Below are 25130 nucleotides of genomic sequence, written 5' to 3'. Positions count from 1 at the left end.
AGTAATTGGAGGAATCCAGAGTGTTCTCACTTGACAGCAGGATTTACTCAATTCTGTTTTGATATATGCTTCTATAACCTTAATACGTGATAATAAATGCTTCTGTTGTGAGAATTCAGTGGGATAGTATTCATGCATGCTGATGCCACACGATTTATTTTATTTTTTTTATTTTGGCTGCACCGCACCGCTTGTGGGATCTTAGTTCCCCGACCAGGGATCAAACCATGGCCCTCGGGCAGTGAAACCCCAGAGTCCTAATCACTGGACCGTCAGGGGATTCCCTACACACAATTTATTAATAGTAGGTGCCCAATAAATATTTGCTACATTTGAATAAGAATCAACCTTGATCTTGACCCTTAAAGGCACTGTTCTCTTTAAGGCTGCAGAAAGGAGCGTGGCCCCCTCTTCCCTGTCCTTTCCAGTGGGCATTTCAGACCTTCGCCCCACTGGACAGTTCCCTCTCCAGCCATGGACACAGGGTTCCTGCAGTTGCTTGGGCGGGGGCTGAGGATGGAGGAGTTTGTTTTAAAACTATCACAGTGTTTCCAAGACAATATGATGTAACTCCTCCAAAATATTCATCTATCATGTAACTGTTGAACAGTTATCATTTCTAAGACACAGCCCTGCCGTTACATGGCTTAATGTATACATTACAGTAATGCAAGCTTGACAAATTTGAGAAATTGATCTCCAAAGCTCTTTCTAGGGTAGCACTATACTTTCAGTTTATCAGTGCGTCTACAATATAAAATAATTTGGGGTCTCTTTTTATTACTCTGTTAATGACAGTAAAATGATCTAATTAAAACACCTCTCCTTTCTTCTACCTTTCATTGCCACACGAATCATTAGGCAGTAACTGATTCAGAAAATAATTGTGTCTTTCAGAAATTTAAACATTATGGCAGAGACAAAAAAAATAATCAAAGGTATTATTTAACATAATGAAATGCCTCGAAATGATTTGACGTTACTTCTCAGTAAGGTTCAAGATGCTGTAAAGAAATAAAGTCACATTCTTTTTTTTTTTCCCACCGCGCAGTGCATGCGAGATCTTAGTTCCTCGACCAGGAATCAAACCCATGCCCCCTGCAGTGGAAGCGCGGAGTCCTAACCACTGGACCTCCAGGGAAGTCCCTAAAGCCACATTTAAAAAATGTCAAAGGGGGACTTCCCTGGTGGTCCAGTGGTTAAGAATCCGGCTTCCAATGCAGGGGATGCAGGTTCGATCCCTGGTCTGGGAACTAAGCTCCCACATGCCATGGGGCAACTGAGCCCACGTCTCACAACTAGAGAGCCTGTGTGCTGCAACTACCGAGCCCACGTGCCACAACTACTGAGCCCTACTGAGGGATCCACTGATATGCAAAGACAATTTTTATTTAAACATTCTATTTTCAATTTTCAAAGGCTTCGTTGGTGAGGAAAGGCACATACTCGGAAATCTAGCTTCGGCCCCCTCCAAGGCATCCTTTGGTTTATTTCAGGCAGTGAGCTTTGCCATTCATTTCCGTTTGTTTTAGAAGTAAGTGTTCATTATGCCAGAAGGGAGCTTGAGCAGCAGTTTATGATAATTATGGAACGTGAGTACACAAAGGGCCAAGCCCAGGCGCCTTTTTCTAGAGAACTGTGACCTCCTGGAGATACACTCATGATCTTGGCCGGAGTTGAGCATCTCGGAAGGGGGTGATCACTTCTGTTTTAAAGTGAATGAGCACAGCCCTGCTGGATGGCCTTTAAAACACCACACTGCTTCTTCTTCTTTTTTTTAAATTTTAAGTCTGCCTTTCAAATAACAGTAATATTTAAAATGCTAATACTAACGCATATTCATAATTACTAAAACTAGGTTTAAAAACAGATAGCTGGGGCTTCCCTGGTGGCTCAGTGGTTGAGAGTCTGCCTGCTAATGCAGGGGACACAGGTTCGAGCCCTGGTCTGGGAGGATCCCACATGCCACGGAGCAACTGGGCCCGTGAGCCACAACTACTGAGCCTGCGTGTCTGGAGCCTGTGCTCCGCAATGAGAGGCCGCGACAGTGAGGCCCGCGCACCGCAATGAAGGGTGGCCCCCGCTTGCCGCAACTGGAGAAAGCCCTCGCACAGAAACGAAGACCCAACACAGCCAAAAATAAATAAATAAATAAATTTATTAAAAAAAAATTAAGACCTTCTCATCAAAAGATAAAAACAGCAAAACGAAAAAGCAAGACAAAAAGTAGAAGATTCTTATAATACATATATCCAACAAAGGATTTATATTCAGAACATACAAAGGATTTCTTCAAATCAATAATAAAAAGGCAGATAACCTCTTAAAAAAAAAAAAAACAGATAGCTGCAACCAAGGTTTTTAAAATAATCCATACACAGTAGAGACACTACACTATCAACATAAAAGTTGATACGTTTACATACATCCCTCTCCCCAACTTTTTATTTTCAAACTCACAGAAAAGTTGAAAGACTAGTTCAATGATCACCTAGAATCCCACCAACCAGTGGGCTTCTGTGCATTCTAATGCATTCACCGAGTCCCTATTTCGGCTGAACGGTCAGGGGCCGACGGGAGTGGAATTATGAATAGAAAAGGATACGGAGGTGCCTCACTGTGGGATTGTGAGATCTGTCTTGCTGGAATCCTTAGAATCACATGATGACACATCGGTTCACGTGAGGGAGAAGTGTGCTAACCTCTGCGTCCCCGTTCTGTGAAATTTCTACATAGGTTAATGCCACGGGTTCACAGGTGTTATTTTGTTTAAACATGACCTGGGTCCGTGTTCTAGTTTCAGGTAAATATGAATAGGAAGGAGTTTTGGACAAACTTGAAGAAAAAAGTACTTTCCTAAGGTTAAAGGGGACTGACTGCAGTATCGCCGTCTTGTAGGAAGTGGGTGGGAGGGCGTACTGACAGCAGGCAGGCTTGCCTCCCTCCCAGTTTGCCTCTGAAGACAGAGGCTGCTGACCCAGTTTGGCCTCTCTTGCATCTGTGGGAAGAACAGAATCTGCTGCCAAGGACAGGCCCTTCTTGAACTTGGGTGATGCAGTGACTGCTCTCAGCCATAAATCTTGTTCTGTGTGGTCACCTCCCTGGACGTGAAAAGAGCCCAGTCAGTACTTCACGTCATCCTGTTACACGAAGTCCTTGGATAAGACTTTTGGGTCCTTGCAGAGACCAGTTATATGTTCCTGTCAGTAAATGCTGTCCCATGTTTGTTTCTGGCCCTACACCCCAGGCTTATAGCGTATGTACACAGGGCCGTGTTCACCTGTGGATTCCGAAAACTCCCACTCCCCTGCCCTTTCATGTGGCCTTGCCAGACTTCCTTCCACAGGCGTCCTCACAATGGAATGTCTTATTCTGTTTTTTTCCCCTCTCCCAAAAGCTAGGAGCCAGGATGCTATTAAACTCTAAAACCAAGATAGTGATTCCCCAACGGCACAGGCGAGGCAGGGGCAGTGTCATGTCTCAAAGTGTTGATCTGCGTTTTCTGTGTAACTTTTCCTCTGGGCAATTGTTCTGGGATTCCAGATTCCTTCTCCTCCTGGCCCAGCCCACACCAAAGCAGAAACCCAGACTCAGACGATGAGCTGATTTAAGTGGATGCTCAGTGTATGCAGACAAAGACATTTTCTCCACCCCATAAACTAGATTGGAGTGGCCTGGGGGAAGGAGAGGAAGAGGGGTAAACAGGACTTCAGAGGAGGGTGTGAAGGGATTACTCCTGATGAAGAGCAGCTGGGAAGACGACGCCTGGAGGGACAAAGGGTGGAGTGCCAGAAGACCTGAGACGGGGAGGGCGGTCCAGAGCGGGGTGGGGGTGGGGGACCAGGGGAATGCAGTGGGCGGTCCTCAGGGGGAGGGCCAGTTTATACCTCTGTCCTTCTTCCCTGACCCTGACTGGCCCCAGCCCAACCCTGGAGGATCAGAGACAGCCACCAGCAAGATGGGAGAAGTAAGTAAGAGGCAGGAAACCAAACGTGCTTGATAGGATGGGAGGGGGGAAATTCTCCACTGAGTAAGAGTCCAAACTTGCTTACACATTGGACTGGTTTATAGCCAATGCCAGTATTACCAGTTTGATGGAGGATCTCAACTATCTAGGTGTAAAAATGAAATGGTTTTATTTTTCTCATAACTGCTGCTGACTGCTTTCTTGCTGGGTGGCAAGCTCCCTTAAAGACATCTCAGTTCAAAACTTAGTTTGTGATTATTTGATTGGAATGGACTTCTGAAAGCATGAATAAACAGAGAGCCCACTTACTTATTATCTAAGAGCTGCAGTGGGACCAGCCTGAAATTCCATCCAAGGGTGGGGAAAGAATGAGTCCAGAGTTTGAGTTTAAAGGGACACCTTACTGGGATGCATGTGTTCAACAAACTGGTTAAAATTACCCCGTGGGCAAGAATATTTTTCTATTTATTTGTATTTCTTCCTGAATGAATTAATTATTGGTCCAAGTTATTCATCCATTTTTTTTCTCTTCAGGATTTAATGATGTTCTAATTAGTTTGCCTGAGCGTTTTATGCATGAAGGCTATTAACTCTTTGTCATATTGGTGGCAAATACTTTTTCCTGATGTGCCCTTTGCCTTTTAATTAATGTTTTTTGATGCTTTATAAATATTTATGACTACACATTTGATGTTTTTAAAACTTAGGTAATTCTTTCCCATCTTATAAGCAATAGTCAACAAAATGTTAATGGGGATTTTTTTCCCCCGGGGTTGAGATAGCGAATGATTTTGTGTGTGTGTGTGTGGTTGTTATAATTTCTGTACTTTACTTTTAATAGCAAACAAGTAGTATTTTATAACAAGGAAATAAATCCCACCGTTACAAAAGCAGCGCAGCCGTGTGCTGTGTGGTTACCTGCATTCTGCTCCATGCTTTCCTTGATGCCATCCAAGAGCTCCTGAGCATCCTCCACGTTCTCCTCTTCTTCCTCCTCTTCACCTTCTTCTTCCCCTCCTTCCCTTACATCCTTAGGTGTAATGATCGCCTCCTACATACCACAGGGATATTCAAATTAGATGATGCCCTGCATTGATTGGCTGCTCATAAATCATCTGGCGAGTGATCCTGGAAAAGGCTGGTACCCAAACAGGGGAGATGCTCAAGGACAGCTGTGCAAAAGTGGTCAGGATGCGTCTATCTACGAAGACAGATAAGAGCCTCACGGGTTTTCTTACTCAATTTTAGGAGAATAATCTATTTCTGTGCTAACGCCAGAACTACTTAAGAATCAACACTTTTCTAGGAATTCCCTGGCGGTCCAGTGGTTAGGACTCCGAGCTTCCACTGCAGGGGCCCCAGGGTGGATCCCTGGTTGGGGAACTAATCCTAATCCTGCAAGCTGCGTGATGCAGCCAAAAAACAAACAAGCAAAAAAGAATCAACACTTTTCCAAGTATCAGGTTGGATCTTACTTGGGGGACACACATTTTTGTAGAAATCAAGACTTTTAATAATCACCTTTGGAAATGTACCTCAGTACCTACCATTCCCAATAAAATGATAAAAAGCAGCCATTTGGGGAGAAGGAGGGACAGCAGAGCACAGAGAATTTTCAGGGCAGTGAAAACTACTCTGTATGATACTATAATGGTGGACACATTTCATTATACATTTGTCCAAACCCATAGAATGTACAACAGCAAGAGTGAACCCTAATGTCAACTACGGACTTTAGGTGATAATGATATGTGAATATAAGTTCATCGATGTAACAAATGTGCCACTGTGGTGGGGTTTAATGATACTGGGGGAGGCTGCCCGTGCAAGGGGTAGGGGATGTAGGGGAAATCTCTGTACCTTCCTCTCAACTTTGCGGTGAACCTAAAACTGCACTAAGAAAATAGTCTTTTTTTTTTTTAAGCTGTTGATAAATGGTCTGATAATACCCTGAGAAACATACATCAGGAATAAAAAAAACCTGGGTATATATCCCAAAAAAACAAAAACACTAATTCAAAAAGATATGTGCACCCCAAAGTTCATAGCAGCATTATTTACAACAGCCAAAATATGGAAGCAGACTAAATGTCCATCAACAGACAAATGGATAAACAAGATATGGTGTGTGTATATATATATATATATATATATATATATACACACACATACACATACATACAATGGAATACTACTCAGCCATAAAAAAGAACACAATGTTGCCATTTGCAGCAACATGGATGGACTTGGAGGGCATTATGCTAAGTGAAATATGTCAGACAGAGAAAGACAAATACTGTATGATATCACTTATATGTGGAATCTAAAAAATACAACTAGTGTATATAACAAAAAGGAAGCAGACTCACAGATGTAGAGAACAAACTAGTGGTTACTGGTGAGGAGACGGAAGGGGAAATGGGCTAGGTAAGGGGCAGGGGATTAAGAGGTACAAACTATTAGGTATAAAATAAACTACAATAAGGATATATTGTACAACATGGGGAATGTAGACAATGCGTTTTAATAACTATAAATGGAGTATAAGCTTTAAAAATTCTGAATCACTACACTGTACACCTGTAAGTTATATAATATTGTACATCAACTATACTTCAACTAAAAAAAAAGAATAAAAAAAATGAAAATGTTCCAGTCAATAGAGAGAATGCAAGATATATTTTGAGCAACAGCTGGAAAAAGACTTAATTTTAAGGGCGACCCATGAAAGATGCTTCCAGAGGAAAAGCCATGTGGGTCTCTGTGTTTTCAGAATGGAGCCAACAACAAAATCCAATTAAAATAACAAATCTCTTTGTAGGATGCCATGGAAAATTAGTGATCTCTTAATTATGACTAAGACAAAGCATTTTTAAAATATAAAAATTCCCAGTAAAGTAGTTAAAAGTGTTACCAGTTTTGCTATGGCTTCGGAAATGACATCCTTCAATTTAATGTGATGCAGTCTGTAGTATTTGGACAACACTTCAGCGATGCTGGATTTTCCCACAGCAGGAGGACCAAGAATGCAAATTTTGATGGGCTACAAGAGGAGAATAAGCATCATACAGGGAGCTCTGAACCATCTGTAGCTAGACAGTGTTCTTTATTTCAAGGGTCGGCCCTTTTAAGTCTCGGGATCCTGCAGGCTGACTCTCACTCCTCCATCAGGACCCCAGAGTCACTTCCTCCTGGTGTTTAATGAGCATCCACTACGTGCCCTGAGCTGGGCACAGGGCACACGACACTCAGCAGGATGTGAACCAAGTACTCGAGCATCACATGTCACATGCGACCAGCTTCACCTTTGCGGTGCCACTCCTGTAAAGGCAGCAGAGAACTAGAATTTCTGGTCCACTATACAGGGTGCTTAATTTATTGCCTGATGAACATTGTTTCTGGACTAAACTTGGTCTTTAGTTAAACTTTTCTTTTTAAAAACAGTTAATTAAAAAAAATAAAAATAAAAATAAATGAAAACAGTTAATTTATCCTAGTTTTAAAAAATACACTCACTTTTTAAAATTTTATTTTTTATTAGTTACCTATCGTATACGTATTAGTGTATATATGTCAATCCCAATCTCCCAATTCATCCCACCACCACCACCCCACCCCACCCCTGAACCCCCCGCTTTCCCTCCCTTGGTGTCCATACGTTTGTTCTCTACAACTGAAAAATACACTCATTTTTTAAAAAAGTTTCTAGAAGCTCATCACATTCATAACTGGTGAGCAAATGTTTATTTCTAAGAGAAATAAAAACATTGGTGACAAATAGTCGTTTCTTTCAAAATGGTCCAAACAGTTGTGAAACTAAAGCCTGGTATTTTGCAAGGCAAATTTTTAAAATTTTAAATTAAAAAAAAAATTTTTTTAAATCATGCCATTGAAAAGCATTTCCATGGGCCAAGTGTCCATGTGCTTAAAGATTACATAATTTCATGCACAGAGTTGGTTATCGTTATTATTACTACTATCATTATTATTAATACTACTACTATTGTTATTATTACTATTTGTCAGATGAGAAAGCCAAGGCTGTGAAGGGAGTGAGCAGGGCTACTGCAGTGGTGCTGCATAAGGCGTGGTGGACGTGAATGACCCTGTCTGCTTAGGGACAGGCTCTCTCAGGGTGACGGCAATGACCAAGATGGCGGGCAGTGGAGGGTGGCAGCGGTCAGGAGAGCATCTCTGGAGCTGAGTCTTGATGGACAGGGCTGGGCTCCGAGGTAGGCATGGTGCAGTCACCAAGGCCTGAGGTCCGGCTGTCAACTGGGCAGGTTCATGTGCCTTGTTTCATCCACACACCAAGGGCGGATCTGTCTCCTGGGGTAAGCTCACCTCATCCGGGTACAAAACCAGAATGGTAGTTTATTCAGTTATAATGAGAAGTAGGGTTGCCACTGAACTCAGAACACTCTAAGTGCACGTGTCTGGCACATCTACCCCTCAAGGCAGACACGTTTAGAAAGTAGCTTGATGAGCTTTGATCAGACCAAGGAGAGTTGGATGAATGGCCTGTTGAATGGTATTAGGTCAAGGTGATTGGATGCACCTGTCTGCACGGGGATGCCTTTGCCTTGCTAAAGGAACTGGAGTTGTGGAGGCCCTTGGCTTGAGGCTCCATCTTGCTGGATGTCGCTGGTGTGGCACTGTCTACATTGTGCTTGGTCGTGTTTCCTGTTCTATGCTGCCAGGCTGACCAATGCCCCCAGGGATGGATAGACTCAGTTTAATTTTTAGATATGCTTACTCCTTCTATCATGTCCTGTCCAGTTTTGCTAATCAGGAACCGTATGGTCTCTTTAAGGTGTCTTGTCCCGTCTCTACTCTGACTGGGTGTTGCTTTACGTTGACCCACAAACGACAGTACTAGTCTAACCTCTCAGGTTGTTCTGTGCCTTGGGACAGTCTCCAAGTAGAGCCATCGTGGGTGTCTCAGATGCTTAAAAGGATCATTGTTTTTTTTTTTCTTAATTTTTAAAAAACTTTTTGGCCGTGCCACACAGCATGTGGGATCTTAGTTCTCCAGCCAGGGATCAAACCCGCGCCCCTTGCAGTGGAAACACTGGAAGTGCAGAGTCTTAACCACTGAACCGCCAGGGAAGTCTCGGATCATTGTTTCTTTTGTAAAGTGGTACATCTTTTTTTAATTACTTACTTAAAATTTTTTTTTTAATTTTTTCTTTCTAGTTTTTAAAGTGGCACATCTTTTACTGATTCTCAACAAGGCATGCTTTTCAGGAGAATATTGTTCTTAGGATACAATGGCAACTCTACTTGCTTTTATGCAGTATTTCCATGCACGATGGCAATTCAACTCTGATGGCACCTGTTACTCATAGACTATAGTTTTCAAAATGCATTCTCATGTCATATTTACTCTCATCTTTGGAATGCCTCCCTGGGATAAATCCAGAGATCTGGGCAAGCGCTGCATTTACCTGATTTCAGAGAAGGGTGTGTGGAGGCTCCATAGTAAGGCCATTCTAGCTAAGTTGGCATCCTAGCTAATCTGAATCCCTGACTAGCTGTGTGACCTTGAAGAAATTGTTCCATCTTCTGAGCCTTGGTTTCCTCTCTATAATATGTAGATACGAATATCTATGAAAAGTTGTGGTGATTAAAATGACTGGCAAATCCCCTGGCCAACAAGAAAAGATCAAAGTAATCATCAGACGTCCCCACCTCCTACCTACCCTTTCCCAGATGTATACCCGGGGTGAAACAGGCAGACCAGTAAGGTACCAGACATCTTCCCTTATAGGGACAACTCCGTGACAATCAGTCTGGAGCTTACTGTCACGTTCAATTCGTGTCAAGCATAACAATCATCTCTGTCAACTTAAAAATTTTTAATATTCAATTGGCAAGTATCAATAGAATATAGAGGTAGATTTTTTTGGCCTGGGCAATAGGTCAAATTTGAAAAAGAACTTGAGGGTATTTCCTGGCGGTCCAGTGGTTAGGACTCCACGCTTTCACTGCAGGGGGCACGGGTTTGATCCCTGGTTGGGGAACTAGGATCCCGCAAGCTGCGTGGTGTGGCCAAAAAAAAAAAAAAAGATTGAAAAAGAACTTGAATTTAGAAATTCAGACATTTGAAAAAGTACTTTCATTGGTGTAATTACACCAAAAGTTTCATTTCCTTTGCTTAACTCAGAAGCTTAAACAGGAAGCGGTTATAGTTACCAATAATCTTCTGCTTTGCTTGTACTCTTTGAGGATACTGTTGATATTTTCCACAAATCCTGCTTGGGCGAACCATCGAATGTTAAAATTGTCCTTCACAAAGAGTGTTTCCATTCTCAAATTGACCAGTAAATGGTCAATATCCTCTTGCTAAGAGATAAAGGAACATTAGAGATTTGTCCTTTTTTTTTTTCCCCCACTTGAGAGTTATAACAAACCCAAATCACTGAAGTTACTGAAGAAAAAAATATGAACACATTCACTAAACATGGCCGTCCACTAAGGCAGCTCTAAGTTTTGACAGAGCACCTGCTGTGAGACTCTGTGACCCTAAACTTCCCTCACATCTGCTCTCTTGTCTTGTGACGGGCAGCATCCTGGCTTGTACAGTGACACAAGCAACTCAAAGAGTAGGGAGATACTAGAAGCCCAAGTGGAAGTTTTCTTTCTTCCTTTTTTTTTTTTACAAATTTTAATACTACCTATTTTTTGAGTAGTGCAATCACACGGTTCAAAATCCAAAAGAACAAAAAGTATAGGGGAAACTTATACACACTGCCATATATAAAATAGATAACCAACAAGGACCTACTGTATAGCACAGGGAACTCTACTCAGTATTTTGTAATAACCTATAAGGGAAAAGAATCTGGAAAATATATATATATATATATATATATATATATATATATATATATATATGTATGTATAACTGAGTCACTTTGCTGTACACCTGAAACTAGCACAACATTGGAAATCAACTATATTTCAATTAAAAAAAAAAGTAGAGGGGAAAGCACTCCCTTTGGTCCCCATCACCACCCACCCAGCTCTGCTCCTCAGAGGCAACCAATGATATCAGTTCTTTCAGAAACATGTTCCAATGCACTGTTTTGTTGCAATGTATTCCTAAAAATATTATATTCTAAAACAAGCTGGAAGAATGCACTGCATGACTAAAACTGTACTTTCATTGCTGCTGTGATGGAATCAGAAATTCAGCCTCCTGTTTGAATTTTTGAAAGAGGCCAAAGAGAGCAACACCCAGTGTTTGTATAGCATTTTACACATCAGACAGCTTTCAAATACATTTTCTGACCACAACCTCTGAGGGTTTTTCAAAAAAAGAAAAAACAAAAAACAACAGGCTCACAGAGGTGAAGAGGAAGTTGCGATAGGTAAGGCTGCCAGCGGTGCAGGAGGAGCTGAAATGAACTTGGAAGCCAGGTCTTCTGACTCCAAATCCCTCAAGAACCAACACCTTCAGGACAAGAGTAGAAAAAAAGAATCTCTTCTATACTAACTGTTAAGTCCTTGGTTAGGAAAGCATTTTCTTTGGGTACTTTCTGGATCTTCCCAGGGCCAGTACTTTTACTGATGCACTGTTAGAGAAAAATAGAAATATTATTTGGTTGACCTGTAAGATTTCAATATAAAATTTCTCAAATGAATATAAACATAACTGAATACAAAGAAAAAAATTTGCAAAGCAATGGGGGGGTGGGGGGGGAGATCCCTGAGGGTATTCACTGGTTTATTTGTTCCACACGTAGTTAACGAGCATAGAGATGAATAAGGCCCGATCTCTGCACTCAGGGAGCCCCCAGTCTGAAAAGGGAGAGACAGATGCTTGTGTGTATTGTCTGATGCTAGGCGTCTGGAAGAGAGGTGCCTGCCCATGGGGGAGGTGGGATGGAGCCAGGAGGGTGCAGAGAAAGATGTCTGAGACGAATCTTAAAAATCAGTAGGGATGGCCAAGGAAAGGGCGAGAGAAGGCCGCACTGGCTGGGCCAGCTGGGCCACAAGGTGACAGGTGGCTTTAGCCAGAGCAGCCCAGATAGGAAAGGGGGCCCTCAGAGACGCAGAGCTCCTGGAAGCCGCCAGTAGGTTTGGTGAACTTGACCATATGAGTACTTTGGGGAACAAGTCACAGGTAGATTTTAGTATCGCGGTGTGTGATTTGTGTGTGTGTGAGTCCTACAGTGGACTTTTTTTGCTCCCCTCTGTACATATACTGGAGAAAAAAACATTGTGGTTGTAATTTCCCAATACATATACTGCAGATACAAATAGCAAGCTTGGGTTTAAGGATATTGTATTTTAGGAGCCCCCAGTCTTGTTAGCACTCCTGATTCCATAATTATAATACTTTGGCGGGAGGGGGAGGGTAAAATGATTTAAGAGATGCCATCCAGTCTGGGAGGACATGGCTATACCTTGACAAAGTCTTCCAGCGTATGAACTGACTCGTCCACAGCCACCAGGTAACGGAACTTTGGCACGTGGTCTATGACGTTCTGTATCACGCTGCAGACCGCCAGGGGACATCAGCCCCAGAGGGAATAAACAAAGGAGATGTAGTAAAGAGAATTCACTGGATGCCACCCCCATGGACCAGATGCCAGGTTTGGTGATTTAGCAATTATCTTATTTTCCAACAAGGTCAGGGTTGGGAGGATGGTCCCCACTCTACAGTGAAGGAAGCTGGTAAAGAGTTAAGTGACATTTCTCGGGCTGAAGAGCTAATGGGAAGGTAGAAGGGCCGGGATTGGAAGCCAGGTCCACCTGGCTCCAGATTCGCCCCAAGTACAAGAGTAGCTGAGCCCCGACAGGACTTGCGTTGATGAAGTCCGCTTACCCAGTGGCTCATTAAAGTCCCAAAGCAATGCTTTGGGGAAGGTGTTTCACAAAGTAAAACACAGATTCACAGAAGCTGTGGCTCCTTAAGTCACATAGCACGGAGTGGCTTACATTTCCTACCCTGGATTAATTATGAATGATGGGCAACACGTCTGAGGGCTTAACTCCGTCAGGCCTGTGCTGTGGGCTTTCCAGGTGTTACCCCATGGAATTCTCAGAACAGCCCTATCAGGTAAGGCTATTATCATCCGCATCTCACAAATGAGAAAATCAGAGCCAAAGGGGTTAAGCAACTTTCCCAAATTCACACAGCTAGTGAGAGGGCAGAACGGGGGTTTGAATACAGATGAAAAAAATTCCAGAGAAACAACAGTGAATGGAAAACTGCCGCAAGACTGTAGATTCTACCTCCATCTCAGCTTCCTTTTCAGTCAAACGAAAATAAAACAAACGCACCTGTCTAAACATCCATTTCATATTTGTTTTATATTAATTTCACGGAACATTTCCTCTTGTAGCTTCTTTCTTTGTTAAATATTTGACAGTCTTCAAGAAACTTGTTGGAAAAAAATGCTACCGCAAAGGCCCCCGAGTCCTTGTGTAATGGGAATAACTTAATTAATTTAATAATGTAAGATTCTTTCACAACTTTAAAACCTGATAATGTAATCATGTAAAATCTCTGCAGGAAAAAAGGGTCCGTGTCAGCCCTGCCGTGTCCAGTGTCAATGCTGGCTGGAGCAGATCTAGGTTTTACGTGGAGTCTGAAGCTTAGACAACTTAGGGAATCCCTCTTTGAGAACAATAATAAAAATGAAGTTTAGGGCTTCCCTGGTGGCGCAGTGGTTAAGAATCCGCCTGCCAATGCAGGGCACACGGGTTCGAGCCCTGGTCTGGGAAGATCCCACATGCCGCGGAGCTACTAGGCCCGTGAGCCACAACTACTGAGCCTGCGCGTCTGGAGCCTGTGCTCCGCAACAAGAGAGGCCGCCACAGTGAGAGGCCCGCGCACCGCGATGAAGAGTGGCCCCCGCTTGCCGCAACTAGAGAAAGCCCTCGCACAGAAACGAAGACCCAACACAGCCAAAAATAAAAATAAAATAAATTAATTTAAAAAAAAATAATGAAGTTTAGGGTCGTGGAAGGGACCCATGCAGGGGAGGGTCCTGAAGTTTAAGCTGCATTGTTTCCCAGTAAATCTGTAAATCCGCTTGGGATTGAGACTAATTTAATAGTGGCTGGTGGATGGGAGAAAGAGGGGGGGGATCTAGAAACCAGAAAGAATCCCAGAGAGGTGCTGCTCCCTCCTGTGGGGTGAGCCGAGGGGTTGACAGAATAAAGCCCCTGGAACTCGAAATGTAGAAGCGATGAACTGCAAGTAAAGTGAACCCTATCTTTGACTTAGTGTTTAAGTCAGTGTCTGCAAAGAAGGAGAAGGGGACCTGGGGATACTCTGTGAGTCTGAAAAACACGTGTTAACATCACTTAACAATTGCCAAAAAAAAAAAAACAAAGCTTCTGGTTTATAGTTCACAAATTTCTGGAATTTAAGTTGGTGGGCTGGACATATCAATCTCATCTGGGACAAAGGACCAGGTCCCCAGAATGCATATAAAGAGTTTTTTTCCCAAATTGGAAGACATGCTATTCTGCTGGTAAGGTTTCTAAAAGATGAACTTGAACTTGCTATCAGAAGTGTGGAGCTTTTATATGATGGACACTATTTCATCAGATGCAAAGTGGAGATGATAAAAGTAACTTCTGCTTAGGGTTGTTGGGAAGAAGAAATACAATAATACATGTGGGGGTCTTAGCACTTGGTGAGAAGCAAACATGGTAGTCAGCTAATTCTCGGGAAGTCATATATCTGGTAGAATACTTACCCTGCTAGATCAAGAACATGAATTGCTGGAATTACATTTGTTCCATCTCCAAAAACTGGTAATGCAGGGACCTCACCCGACCAAGCTAGCTAAAAGAAAGAAAAGCAAAAGCATATTTTCCCCAGTTATGTGTGCCTGACTATTACAGCTCACAGACAGAGCCATAGTCAGAGGCATCCAAAAAGATCTATCTATCCGATGAAATGATAGCCTCAAGATGTTTTGTAAATCAGTTCTGATGAGATTTAGTTGCTGATCAAATCCTATTAAGAGAAATAAAGTGCAACCTCAGGGCTGAAATACTTTTCAAGAAATCATAATCTCATCAGCTGTCTTTAGCGGTCATCTACATAGAAAGAAAATACTTTAGTATGCATGGTGTCTTTAATTCTCATAAAAGTGAGAATTAAAATTTAAAATTACCCCCACTGGCTGGGGGTAATTATCATCAGTTTGTAGATGAAATGCTTAGTGGATAAAGTATCCTCCAGGACATTACACTTCCGATGAGTCCCTTAGACTGGATTTGAACCCTGATCTTCAGAGTCCAAATCCTTGTCTTTTCCCTTCATTAAATATTTCAGTAAATAAATAGATAGTCTGGGTACTGTTTAACTGTCATGTACTAGATGATTTTATATCGCTTTTCAAGCGTGAAAGAGGTAGGGGTGGGGGCCACAGCAGACGACTGGATCTTGTAAGATATTTTGGACTTGGGGAACCCATTGAAGGGTTTTAAGCAGGGAAGTGACATCATTGGATTTGCTTTGGTTGCCTTGTGAAGGGATGATGGGAAGTAAGAGTTTAAATGAAGAGACGGAGGTCATGACAGGTGAGGACAAGAGAGAGTTTCTCCTAGCCTTTGGGTGGGTAGTTGGAGGTGTTGGGTTGGAGAGAAGGGAGATATTGGGGAGGTTGTCTCTAGAGGACTTGGGGATCTTGTGATGGATGAGAAAGAGGAAGGAGTTGGGTTCTGATTGGTGCAGCTGTGTGGAAGGTGGTCCAATTTTCTGAGGTGGGGCCCTGGACGAGCTGCAGGTATGGGGGTGATTGTCGATGTAGTTTGGATTTGTGAAACACCCAAGTTGAGGTGATGGATCTGCAGAGTGAGAACTAAGGAGAGGGAGTCCCACTGGAGACTGATGTTTGAGAGTCATTGGCACCAGTCATGGGATTGAACAGCCCAACCCAGGGAAAGAGTGTAGATGGAGAAGACAAGAGGGTCCCGGGCAGAGGCCTGGAAGGCCAGCATCCGGTGGTCAGGTAGGTAAAAGCTAGCTGAGCATGGGCAAAGAGAAAGAGCTTTCTTTAGCTCATCCTTTTCAGCTGTCATATCTCTTGTATTAAAAAACCAACCAGCCAACACTTTCCTGACACTTCTTTTTCTAGCTCCCGCCTTCATTTTCTGCCCCATTTTACAGTAAAATCTCTCAGAATGCTTCTCTATTCTCACCATCTCCACTTCCTCTCTTCGTGCTCCCTCTTGAACCTACTCACATCAGGCTTTTGTTCTACCCAATTCCAAAAATATCCAGGTCAATCCTCCGGTCTCATCTTACTTGATTATCTGCAGTGTGTGACATGGTTGGTCATTATTTCGTTTTAGAGACACTTCTTTCACGTGTCTTTTTCCACACTCCCCTCTTGGTTCACTGGGAACTCTTCCTCAGCTGCCTTTCCCGACTCCCTCCCATATCCTTGTAAATCTCCAAATATAGGAGTGTCCCAAGACTCAGCCCTCAGACCTCTTCTCTTCTCCATACTCATTCTCTAGGTGATGTCATCCAGTCTTATGGTTTTAAATTCCACCCATATGCTGATGGCTTCCAAGGTTATAACTCTAGTCCTGACTACCTCCATAATCTCCAAACGCAACTCCCACCTTCCAGTGCAACGTCCAACTCCCTCCCTGCTGAGTATCGATGCTTGGATGTCAGCCATCTCAAACTCAACGTGTCTAAGTTGAGCTCCTGAACTTCCCATTGATTGCATACCTCGCCCTAATCTGTCCCTTCCCAGTTTTCCCTATCTCAGTAAACAGCAACTCCTTACTTCCGGTTACTTGCACCAAAATCCTTAAAGTCATCTTTTACTTCTTTCTGTCACCCTTACATCCAAGCTTTGAACCAATCCCATTGGCTTCATCTTCAAAATATCCCAAATCCCAGCAATCTTCAGTATCTCCACCATTTCCACCCAGGTCTTAGGCACTACCCTGCTCTTGCCCCCCTACAGTACATTCTCAACTCAGCAGAAGAATAGCATTATCCTTGAAAACTTAAGACAGATTAGGCCACTTCTATGCTCAAAAGAGTCTGTTTCCCAACCCACTCAGAATAAAAGCCCAAACCCTCACAATGGGCTACAAAGCTGGGATCCACCTGGCTCCTCCATCACCTCTTTGACTCCATCACCCACCATCCTCCAGCACATTTAGCCACATTGATCTTCTTGCTGCTCCTTAACCCAGCCAGCACATTTCTGCCTTGGTTCTTTGCACTTGCAATGCCCACTGCCTTTCCCTAGGAAGCCACTTAGCTGGCTCCTCATTGCCTTTCACTGTCTGCTCAAATGTCACATCATTAGAAAGGCCCTCCTCACATGAAAAGATGCTCAACTAATTACTAGAGAAATGCAAATCAAAACTACAATGAGGTACCACCTCACACTGGTCAGAATGGCCATCATTAAAAAGTCTACATATAACAAATTCTGGAGAGGGTGTGGAGAAAAGGGAACCCTCCTACACTGTTGGTGGGAATGTAAATTGGTGCAGCCACTATGGAAAACAGTATGGAGGTTCCTCAAAAAACTAAAAATAGAGTTGCCATATGATCCAGCAATCCTGGGCATATATCCAGACAAAACTATGACTCAAAAAGATACATGCACCCCTATGTTTATAGCAGCACTATTCACAATAGCCACGACGTGGAAACAACCTAAATGTCCATCGACAGATGAATGAATAAAGATGTGCGACATATATACAATGGAATACTACTCAGACATAAAAAAGAATGAAATAATGCCATTTGCAGCATCATGGATGGACCTAGAGATGATCATACTAAGTGAAGTAAGTCAGAAAGAGAAAGACAAATACCATATGATATCACTTATATGTGGAATCTAAAACATGACACAAATGAACTTATCTACGAAACAGAAACAGACTCACAGACATAGAGAACAGACTTGTGGTTGCCAAGGGGGAGGAGGGATGTGGGAGGGATGGAGTGGGAGTTTGGGATTAGCAGATGCAAACTATTATATACAGAATGGATAAACAACAAGGTCCTACCATATAGTACAGGAAACTAGATTCAATATCTGGTGATTAACCATAATGGAAAAGAATATGAAAAAGAATATCTATATATATACAAATATATATTTATATATATATCTGAATCACTGTGCCGTACAGCAGAAATTAACACAACATTGTAAATCAACTATACTACAGTAAAATAAATATAAAAATAAAATTAAATTAAAAAAGAAAGGCCTTCCTCAACCATCATATAAAGACATAACCCCCCAACCCTAGCCCCACATGCTCTATCTACCTTTCTCTGCTTCATTGTTTTCCAGATTATTTTTCAACATCTGAAACACTCTGTTTACTGGCTAACTTGTTTATTATCTATCGCTTTTCTTCTCCACCCACTAGAATGTAAGCCTCACAAGGGCAGGGACTTTATTACGTTGTGTTCCCAGTATCTACAATGGTTTCTGGTACATGGTAGGCACTGGATCAACATTTGTCTCATGAGTGAAAGGAGATCCATTTTTTTCTTTATTATTCTGAGAGTGGGAAATACAAGAAAAAGAGGTAGTTATGCTGGACATCCATATTTTCCTTAACTTTCTGCTATTAAATGGGCCTAGCCAGTATATAATCTTCGAATTGTGTAACCTTACTGTAAAACACTTAAAAAAAAAAAGTTATAGCCATGGAAAAGTCATACCTTAAAAAAAGCATGTAAGATGCCTCCTTCCATTCCATACTGAAGTCCGGCAGCAACTACGTAAGTGGCAAATTTTCTGACCTATTAGATAAAATACAAGAAAAAAGCTAAATATATTATTATGAACCACGTTGAATCAGATTATTTTTAGTGATTATTTTAAATGAGCACTTCAGTAAGTCTCATCACCTCTTTCAAGATCCTATTGTACTGTTTAGGACAAAAAGAGTATCTCTTAAAAGGCGGGGGACTCAACCCCACTGACCACTATTAAAATTTAATTGGGACTCAATTAAATGAAAGCCAGAGTTTATTATTTGTGAAGACTTACCACCTTTAAGTGCTATGCCGGGCACCTAAAGGCAAAGGAAGATATAAAAATCTGTCTTTCCATGATGGTCTTTAATTACCTAGTAGGGGAGGGGGACATACATAGAACCAAGGAATTTGGTGATGGGCCTTAATATGAGGATTTTAATAGACATGGAGTTCCCTTCATCCAGGAGGAGTAATTTAGGTGCTGGGAGAATTTGCCTCAATATTTTTTACTGTCATCAAGGTACTAGCAGCTACACTGTGTAGAAACAGGCTTTTTGGCATGTTGAAAAGCTTAAGGCAGAGGTAATACTTAGGGATACCTGGGCAGTGATTCTCTTCCTCTGATGCTCTCCACTCTCATAATCCAATAACCACGTGGCTTTGATAATGTTTAACTTAACAATCCCGAGAGACTCATGCAATGGCTGGTGCAATTTTTTCTGTATTGCTGATGTGAGGTCCAAGTATAAAAGGTGCAATGACCAACAGAGATCTGTTTAGGTTCCATTAAACATTTGACTCATGGGCCACCCCACTTGAGATTTTTAATCTTTGGTTAATTACATTGGGGATTTAATCTAACCCGAGAGAGTGTGATTTGTGAGCATATGTGTACTCTGACTGGCCTCTTCTTGCTAATTCATCATCCAATTAGAACGCTGTAGTTGGTGTCAGAAGTAGAATTATCAATACAGACACCCTCCATCACCACTGTGATTCGATTTGGGAAGGTTGGATGTTGGTAAGTTGAAGAGAGAATCGTGAACTGAGGATGGAACTCAAGTAGAGACCAGAAAATCCCCCCTCACACACACCCTCATCCCTGATATGAGAGAACTGGGGTCTCTGAGTGAGCTTTTTGAGGAGGAACCATATCATCATAACTGACCTACATTCCTGTACATCTGGACAAGTGGATAAGAGAGGCAAGGACAAGGTGACCCAGTCCCCTGGCTTTTCCTACCTGTCCTAGGGAAAGTGATGTGAAAATACCCCAAAGGATTTAAAAAGCCTATGAACTTGCCTCAAAAACTAAACTGGTCCACCTTCTTGTGTTTATAATATAGCATGTAAATATAAATGTGATTACTGCAGATGTGGTGACAGTTGATGAACACTGGACAACCAGCCCCAGGAGTGCAGAGACCACGTCTGTTTTGTTCATGGCTGTGAGGCCAGCTCTTAGCCACAGTGCCTGTTACATAGCAGGATCTGAACGGATGTGAGTTAAATGATTCCTTCCAAGGTTCTACCTATTTGATGAAAAACACTAGGTTGCAGAAGGGTTATTAAGATGACCAAGTTGGCCAGATCAACCTTATCTTATAAATTGTTCAGAAAAGGGTGATTAGGAAAACTTGGGATTAAAAAAAATAATTTTTGAAATTAAATTTTGATCATATAATTTAGAGCATGGGACATATTTAATGTTTTTATGATAAAAAAGATATTAAGATGACACTATTTCTCTATTTAATTTTATTTATTTATTTATTTTGGTTGTGCCACACAGCTTGTGGGATATTAGTTCCCAGACCAGGGATTGAACCCGTGGCCCCTGCAATGGAAGCGCAGAGTCCTAACCACTGGACTACCAGGGAATTTCCTATTTCTCCATTTTAGATTATCATTCACATCTATTATTTTTGCATGTGTGATCATGCCTTCTCAATCAGTGAATTTGAAATAAATGATCAAGAAATCATGAATTTTCTATTTGGGGCAATGTTCAAAGTTTAATAAAATAATATAGTTGTAGGATTTGGAGTTGGAAGAAATTTAGATTTTCTAGTCTAACCCCTTTATTCTACTTATTAGTTGAATGACTTGGCTAAGGTCATAAGTTAATGGGTAGAAAAGGGACTAGAATGCCTAATCCCATGTTTTTTCCTTCAAATATTTTATACTCACAGTGTTTGTATTGCCAAGTAAAAAAATTTTGTTTAAATAAAATAAAAACATTTACTAGTAGGACAGAATTTAAGGACCAAGTTCCTACTGTAATATCGTCTGGGACCACTAGGTGTCATCTTAGAGCTATCATTACATATCACTACCGTAGGTCTTCCGATAATGGGAAAAATGCAGTGGATGGAACCTTTAGAGGTTTAGGCGTTTTGTATAAATTCTACCTAAGTTAAATGAGGATGATGATGATAGCACTTAATTCACAGAATTGTGAGGATTACATATGAGATATAGGAGGATTACATGAGGTACTGTAAGTAATACATCTGGCGCAGGGCCTGGTACATGGTAAGCAAGCCCTCAATAATTTTTTGTTGTTACTACTTATTCATCACCAGGGCATTCCTGTCATCTATTTTGATAAAAGATAAGAGAAATAAAAATAAGAACAAAATCCACAGGCTTTGGTATCTGATGGATCCAGGTTTGAATCCCAGCTCCGCTCTTTCCCACAGTGTCTGCATTTGTGAAATGGGAATAATTATGTATGTACACGAGACAGTTGTTGTCAGGAGTAGATCAGACGCGGCTAAGAAGTGCTCAGCAAATCCTAGCTCTGCGACCTTGAGCGAGTTCCTTAACCTCTGGAAGCTTCCGTCTCCTCATTTGTAAGATGAGGTTTATTTTTATTTTTATTTATTTATTTTGGCTGCGCGGCTTGCAGGATTTTAGTTCCTTGACCAGGGATTGAACCCGGGCCCTCAGCAGTGAAAGCACTGAGTCCTAATCACTGGACCAGCAGGGAATTCCCTGTAAGATGAGGTTTATATGCACTTTTCAGAGTTGCTGTAAGAAACTAATGAGATCGAGTCTGGAAAAAGGGAAAATGTGGTTCCCTCTTCCGCTTTCCCACTCTGAGTTATTTGCCTCTTCTGGACCAAGGGACTCTTTGGACCTACAGACCCCTTAGGAGGTGAGGGCTTGAGCTCTGCTGGGGACTCCATACAAGGCTTCCATCTTAGGGGGCTGGAACAGAACCTGGGGCAGGACCGGGGACAGTGCCTCCTGGGGGAGCCTGAAGCTCGGAGCTCTGTGGGTGTAAGGACGTGGGAACTAAATACAGAGGTGGGGAGCGAGCTGACATGATACACGTAGAGTACGTGGAACAGTCCTGACCATGTGCATTGTAAGCTGCTTACAAAAGAGCTTTTCTTACCCTAAAGGTTCTACTACTGGAGACTTACCTTTTTCCCAAACTTGAGAACCATTTTTTCAGCATTTATGTGGTCCAGAAAATTAGGATGGTGCTTTCTTCTTCGATAATCCTCTTCAGTAAATGGAATCTCAGAATCATCCTATGAGAGAAAAAGGTGTGTTAGAGCTACGGAAACTGCTAAGCCCACAGATGCCAGGGAGACTATGTTCCTTTAAGCTCAAATAAAGCATTCTAAAAACTACTGCTTTTTTTTTTTTTTTTAAAGGTTTGCATTTTTTTTAAAAAAATTTATTTATTTATGGCTGTGTTGGGTCTTCGTTTCTGTGCGAGGGCTTTCTCTAGTTGTGGCAAGCGGGGGCCACTCTTCATCGCGGTGCGCGGGCCTCTCACTATCGCGGCCTCTCTTGTTGCGGAGCACAGGCTCCAGACGCGCAGGCTCAGTAATTATGGCTCACGGGCCCAGTTGCTCCGTGGCATGTGGGATCTTCCCAGACCAGGGCTCGAACCCGTGTCCCCTGCATTGGCAGGCAGACTCTCAACCACTGTGCCACCAGGGAAGCCCCTACTGCTTATTTTTATAGTGATTTAATTCTCTTGAAAATGCTTTAGCTAGCCAGATTCTATCATTTAAACTTAATTTAAACAAAATAAAAAATTTAAATGTCTTCTTTTATTTTGTAGAGACAGTGAGATGTTGTCACTGTGATTCCATAAAGGCATTAAAAAACCCATTTCTTAGTAGTTCTTGTGATGTGTGTAGTTTCTTTTTTTTTTCCAATGTGTCTTTTTAAAAAAATGTCTTTAGTTCTTTTATTTATTTATTTATTTTTAATTAATTAATTAATTAAATTTATTTATTTTTGGCTGTGTTGGGTCTTCTGTGCTGCATGCAGGCTTTCTCTAGTTGCGGAGAGCAGGGGCTACTCTCTGTTGTGGTGCGCGGGCTTCTCATTGCGGTGGCTTCTCTTGTTGCGGAGCACGGGCTCTAGGCGCACGGGCTTCAGTAGCTGTGGCGCACAGGCTGAGCTGCTCCGCGGCATGTGGGATCTTCCCGAACCAGGGTTCGATCCTGTGTCCCCTGCATTGGCAGGCGGATTCTTAAGCACTGTGCCACCAGGGAAGCCCTCATTTTTAAAATCTAAATTGTGTGTGTTTTTTCTCTTTTCCACACTGCCTCTTTCCCTCAAATTCATCCCACGTTAATGAGAACATACCATGTGCAAGTTTCTGTCTCAGGCTTTAAAAACTGGCTTCATGGGATAAGATATCAGTTTGCCCTAAGAATCAGGAAAGAAAAAGAAAAATACTTCCCTATACTGAGCTGTTCAGCACTCAGTGTCTCCACAACTCACTCTGCTGTACACCCCTCTCATGGAAGGACAATGAACTAAAAACATCCTGGAGAATCAAAGGGAGAAACTGAGATCCATGATACAGAGTGATTTCCCCCAAATCCATCCAGATTTAGAGGTCCTATTTGGAGTAGGATTTCTAAAATATACAGTCCAATCAGGAGCCTTTCAATCACATCACATTGGTATAAGTTAAATAACCAGCCCAAAGCATCTGAGTCCAGGGCTTACACGAAATTAATCGGAGAGGCAGAAGAAACACGAGGTTGAGGACGCTGAGGTAGAACAATCATTGCAGATTCGAGAAATGGGAAGAAGGGCTGAAATGACTGGAGCCAAGCTGGGGATTGGTAGAGGAGGAGGTAGGTAATGCCAGGGGGCTTTCCTGGTGGTGCAGTGTTTAAGACTCCACGCTCCCAATGCAGGGGGCCTGGGTTCGATCCCTGGTCAGGGAACTAGATCCCTCATGCCACAACTAAAGATCCCACGTGCCGCAACTAAGACCCGGCACAGCCAAATAAATAAATAAATATTTAAAATAAAAACCTTTTAAAAAAAGAAAAGGGTAGGCAATGCCAGGTTGCCAGGGTTTGTGGACCATGTGAAGGAGTTTAGATTCATTCTAGGAGCATAGAAGGGTCTTAAGCATTTTAAGCAGGACTATAACACAATCTGAATTATATTTTATTTAATTTATTTATTTGGCTGCGTTGGGTCTTTCTCTAGTTGTGGTGAGCGGGGGCTACTCTTCGCTGTGGTGCGTGGGCTTCTCATTGTGGTGGCCTCTCCCGTTGTGGAGCACGGGCTCCAGGCATGCGGGCTTCAGCAGTTGCGGTGCGTGGGCTCAGTCGTTGCAGCACGCGGGCTCTAGGGAGTGCGGGCTTCAGTAGTTGTGGCGCATGGGCCTAGTCGCTCCGCGGCATGTGGGACCTTCCCGGACCAGGGAAAGAACCCGTGTCCCCTGAATTGGCAGGCAGACTCTTAACCACTGCGCCGCCAGGGAAGTCCTTGAATTATATTTTAACAAGATCACTTAAGCTGTTTGTTGGAGATTGAACTGGAAGGAGGCAATGGCTCATTTGAATTAATTAGGATTTTTTTCCCCTGGAGCTGCGGATAGAGGCTTCCTTCCCTGGGTCTCGTGGGCAGTGTGGACACCTGAACAAATCGGGACTCTGATGGGAAGACAGGAGGATGGCTGTTTGACCGGAAAACAGCAGCATCTACCCCAATCTAGTATTCACTTTTCTCTTTTGAGTTGCATTACGAAGTCATGACTTTTCACAGCTCAACGGATTTCAGTGAACCATCAAGTATCAGGGTCCTAGCGTGAAAGAAATAGCACACTCAACGTGGGTAATTTGAGGAGGGTTTAATCACAGGACTATTTACAAAGATGTGGGCAGGTACAGGGAAATCACATTCCCTGGAGTCACTAACAGGGCGCTCTGTACCACTCGCAGGTCCCAGAGTACAGAGGGCGCAGTGATAATTAGGACCTGGAGGTGAGCAGCGTGGAGAGGGCTGCCTGGCAGGAGCAGTGACTTTGGTTGAAAGGCTCAGCCGGCCAGTAGCAACTGGGCAGAAAGAAGCTGGAGGGATAATACCGTGACCTCACTCTTCTCATTTTCCCCATCCTTCACCGGCGCTTCCCACTGGCCAAACCCAATGGGAAGC

The 25130-nt window shown here is 42.5% G+C and overlaps 1 protein-coding gene across 4 annotated transcripts in view; it reads right to left on the bottom strand.

Moving 5' to 3' along the window:
- AK7 (adenylate kinase 7) overlaps nt 1-25130 on the bottom strand; it is a 55973-nt gene that overhangs the window by 13350 nt on the left and 17493 nt on the right. For 3 of the 4 annotated variants that reach the window (XM_061182871.1, XM_061182872.1, XM_061182875.1), the window contains exons 5-12: nt 22130-22240; nt 18660-18740; nt 14686-14774; nt 12379-12469; nt 11467-11544; nt 10163-10312; nt 6882-7010; nt 4886-5018 (exon numbers count right to left, since the gene is read on the bottom strand). In XM_061182871.1, coding sequence (XP_061038854.1) covers nt 4886-5018; nt 6882-7010; nt 10163-10312; nt 11467-11544; nt 12379-12469; nt 14686-14774; nt 18660-18740; nt 22130-22240 — 862 coding nt within the window. The remainder of the gene's footprint in view (nt 1-4885; nt 5019-6881; nt 7011-10162; nt 10313-11466; nt 11545-12378; nt 12470-14685; nt 14775-18659; nt 18741-22129; nt 22241-25130) is intronic. The other variant, XM_061182873.1, reaches the window with a different exon arrangement.

The sequence above is a fragment of the Eubalaena glacialis genome, chromosome 2, assembly GCF_028564815.1.
Source record: "Eubalaena glacialis isolate mEubGla1 chromosome 2, mEubGla1.1.hap2.+ XY, whole genome shotgun sequence".
NCBI classification, from domain to species: Eukaryota; Metazoa; Chordata; class Mammalia; order Artiodactyla; family Balaenidae; genus Eubalaena; species Eubalaena glacialis.
This window is presented reverse-complemented; position numbering and strand designations above follow the sequence as displayed.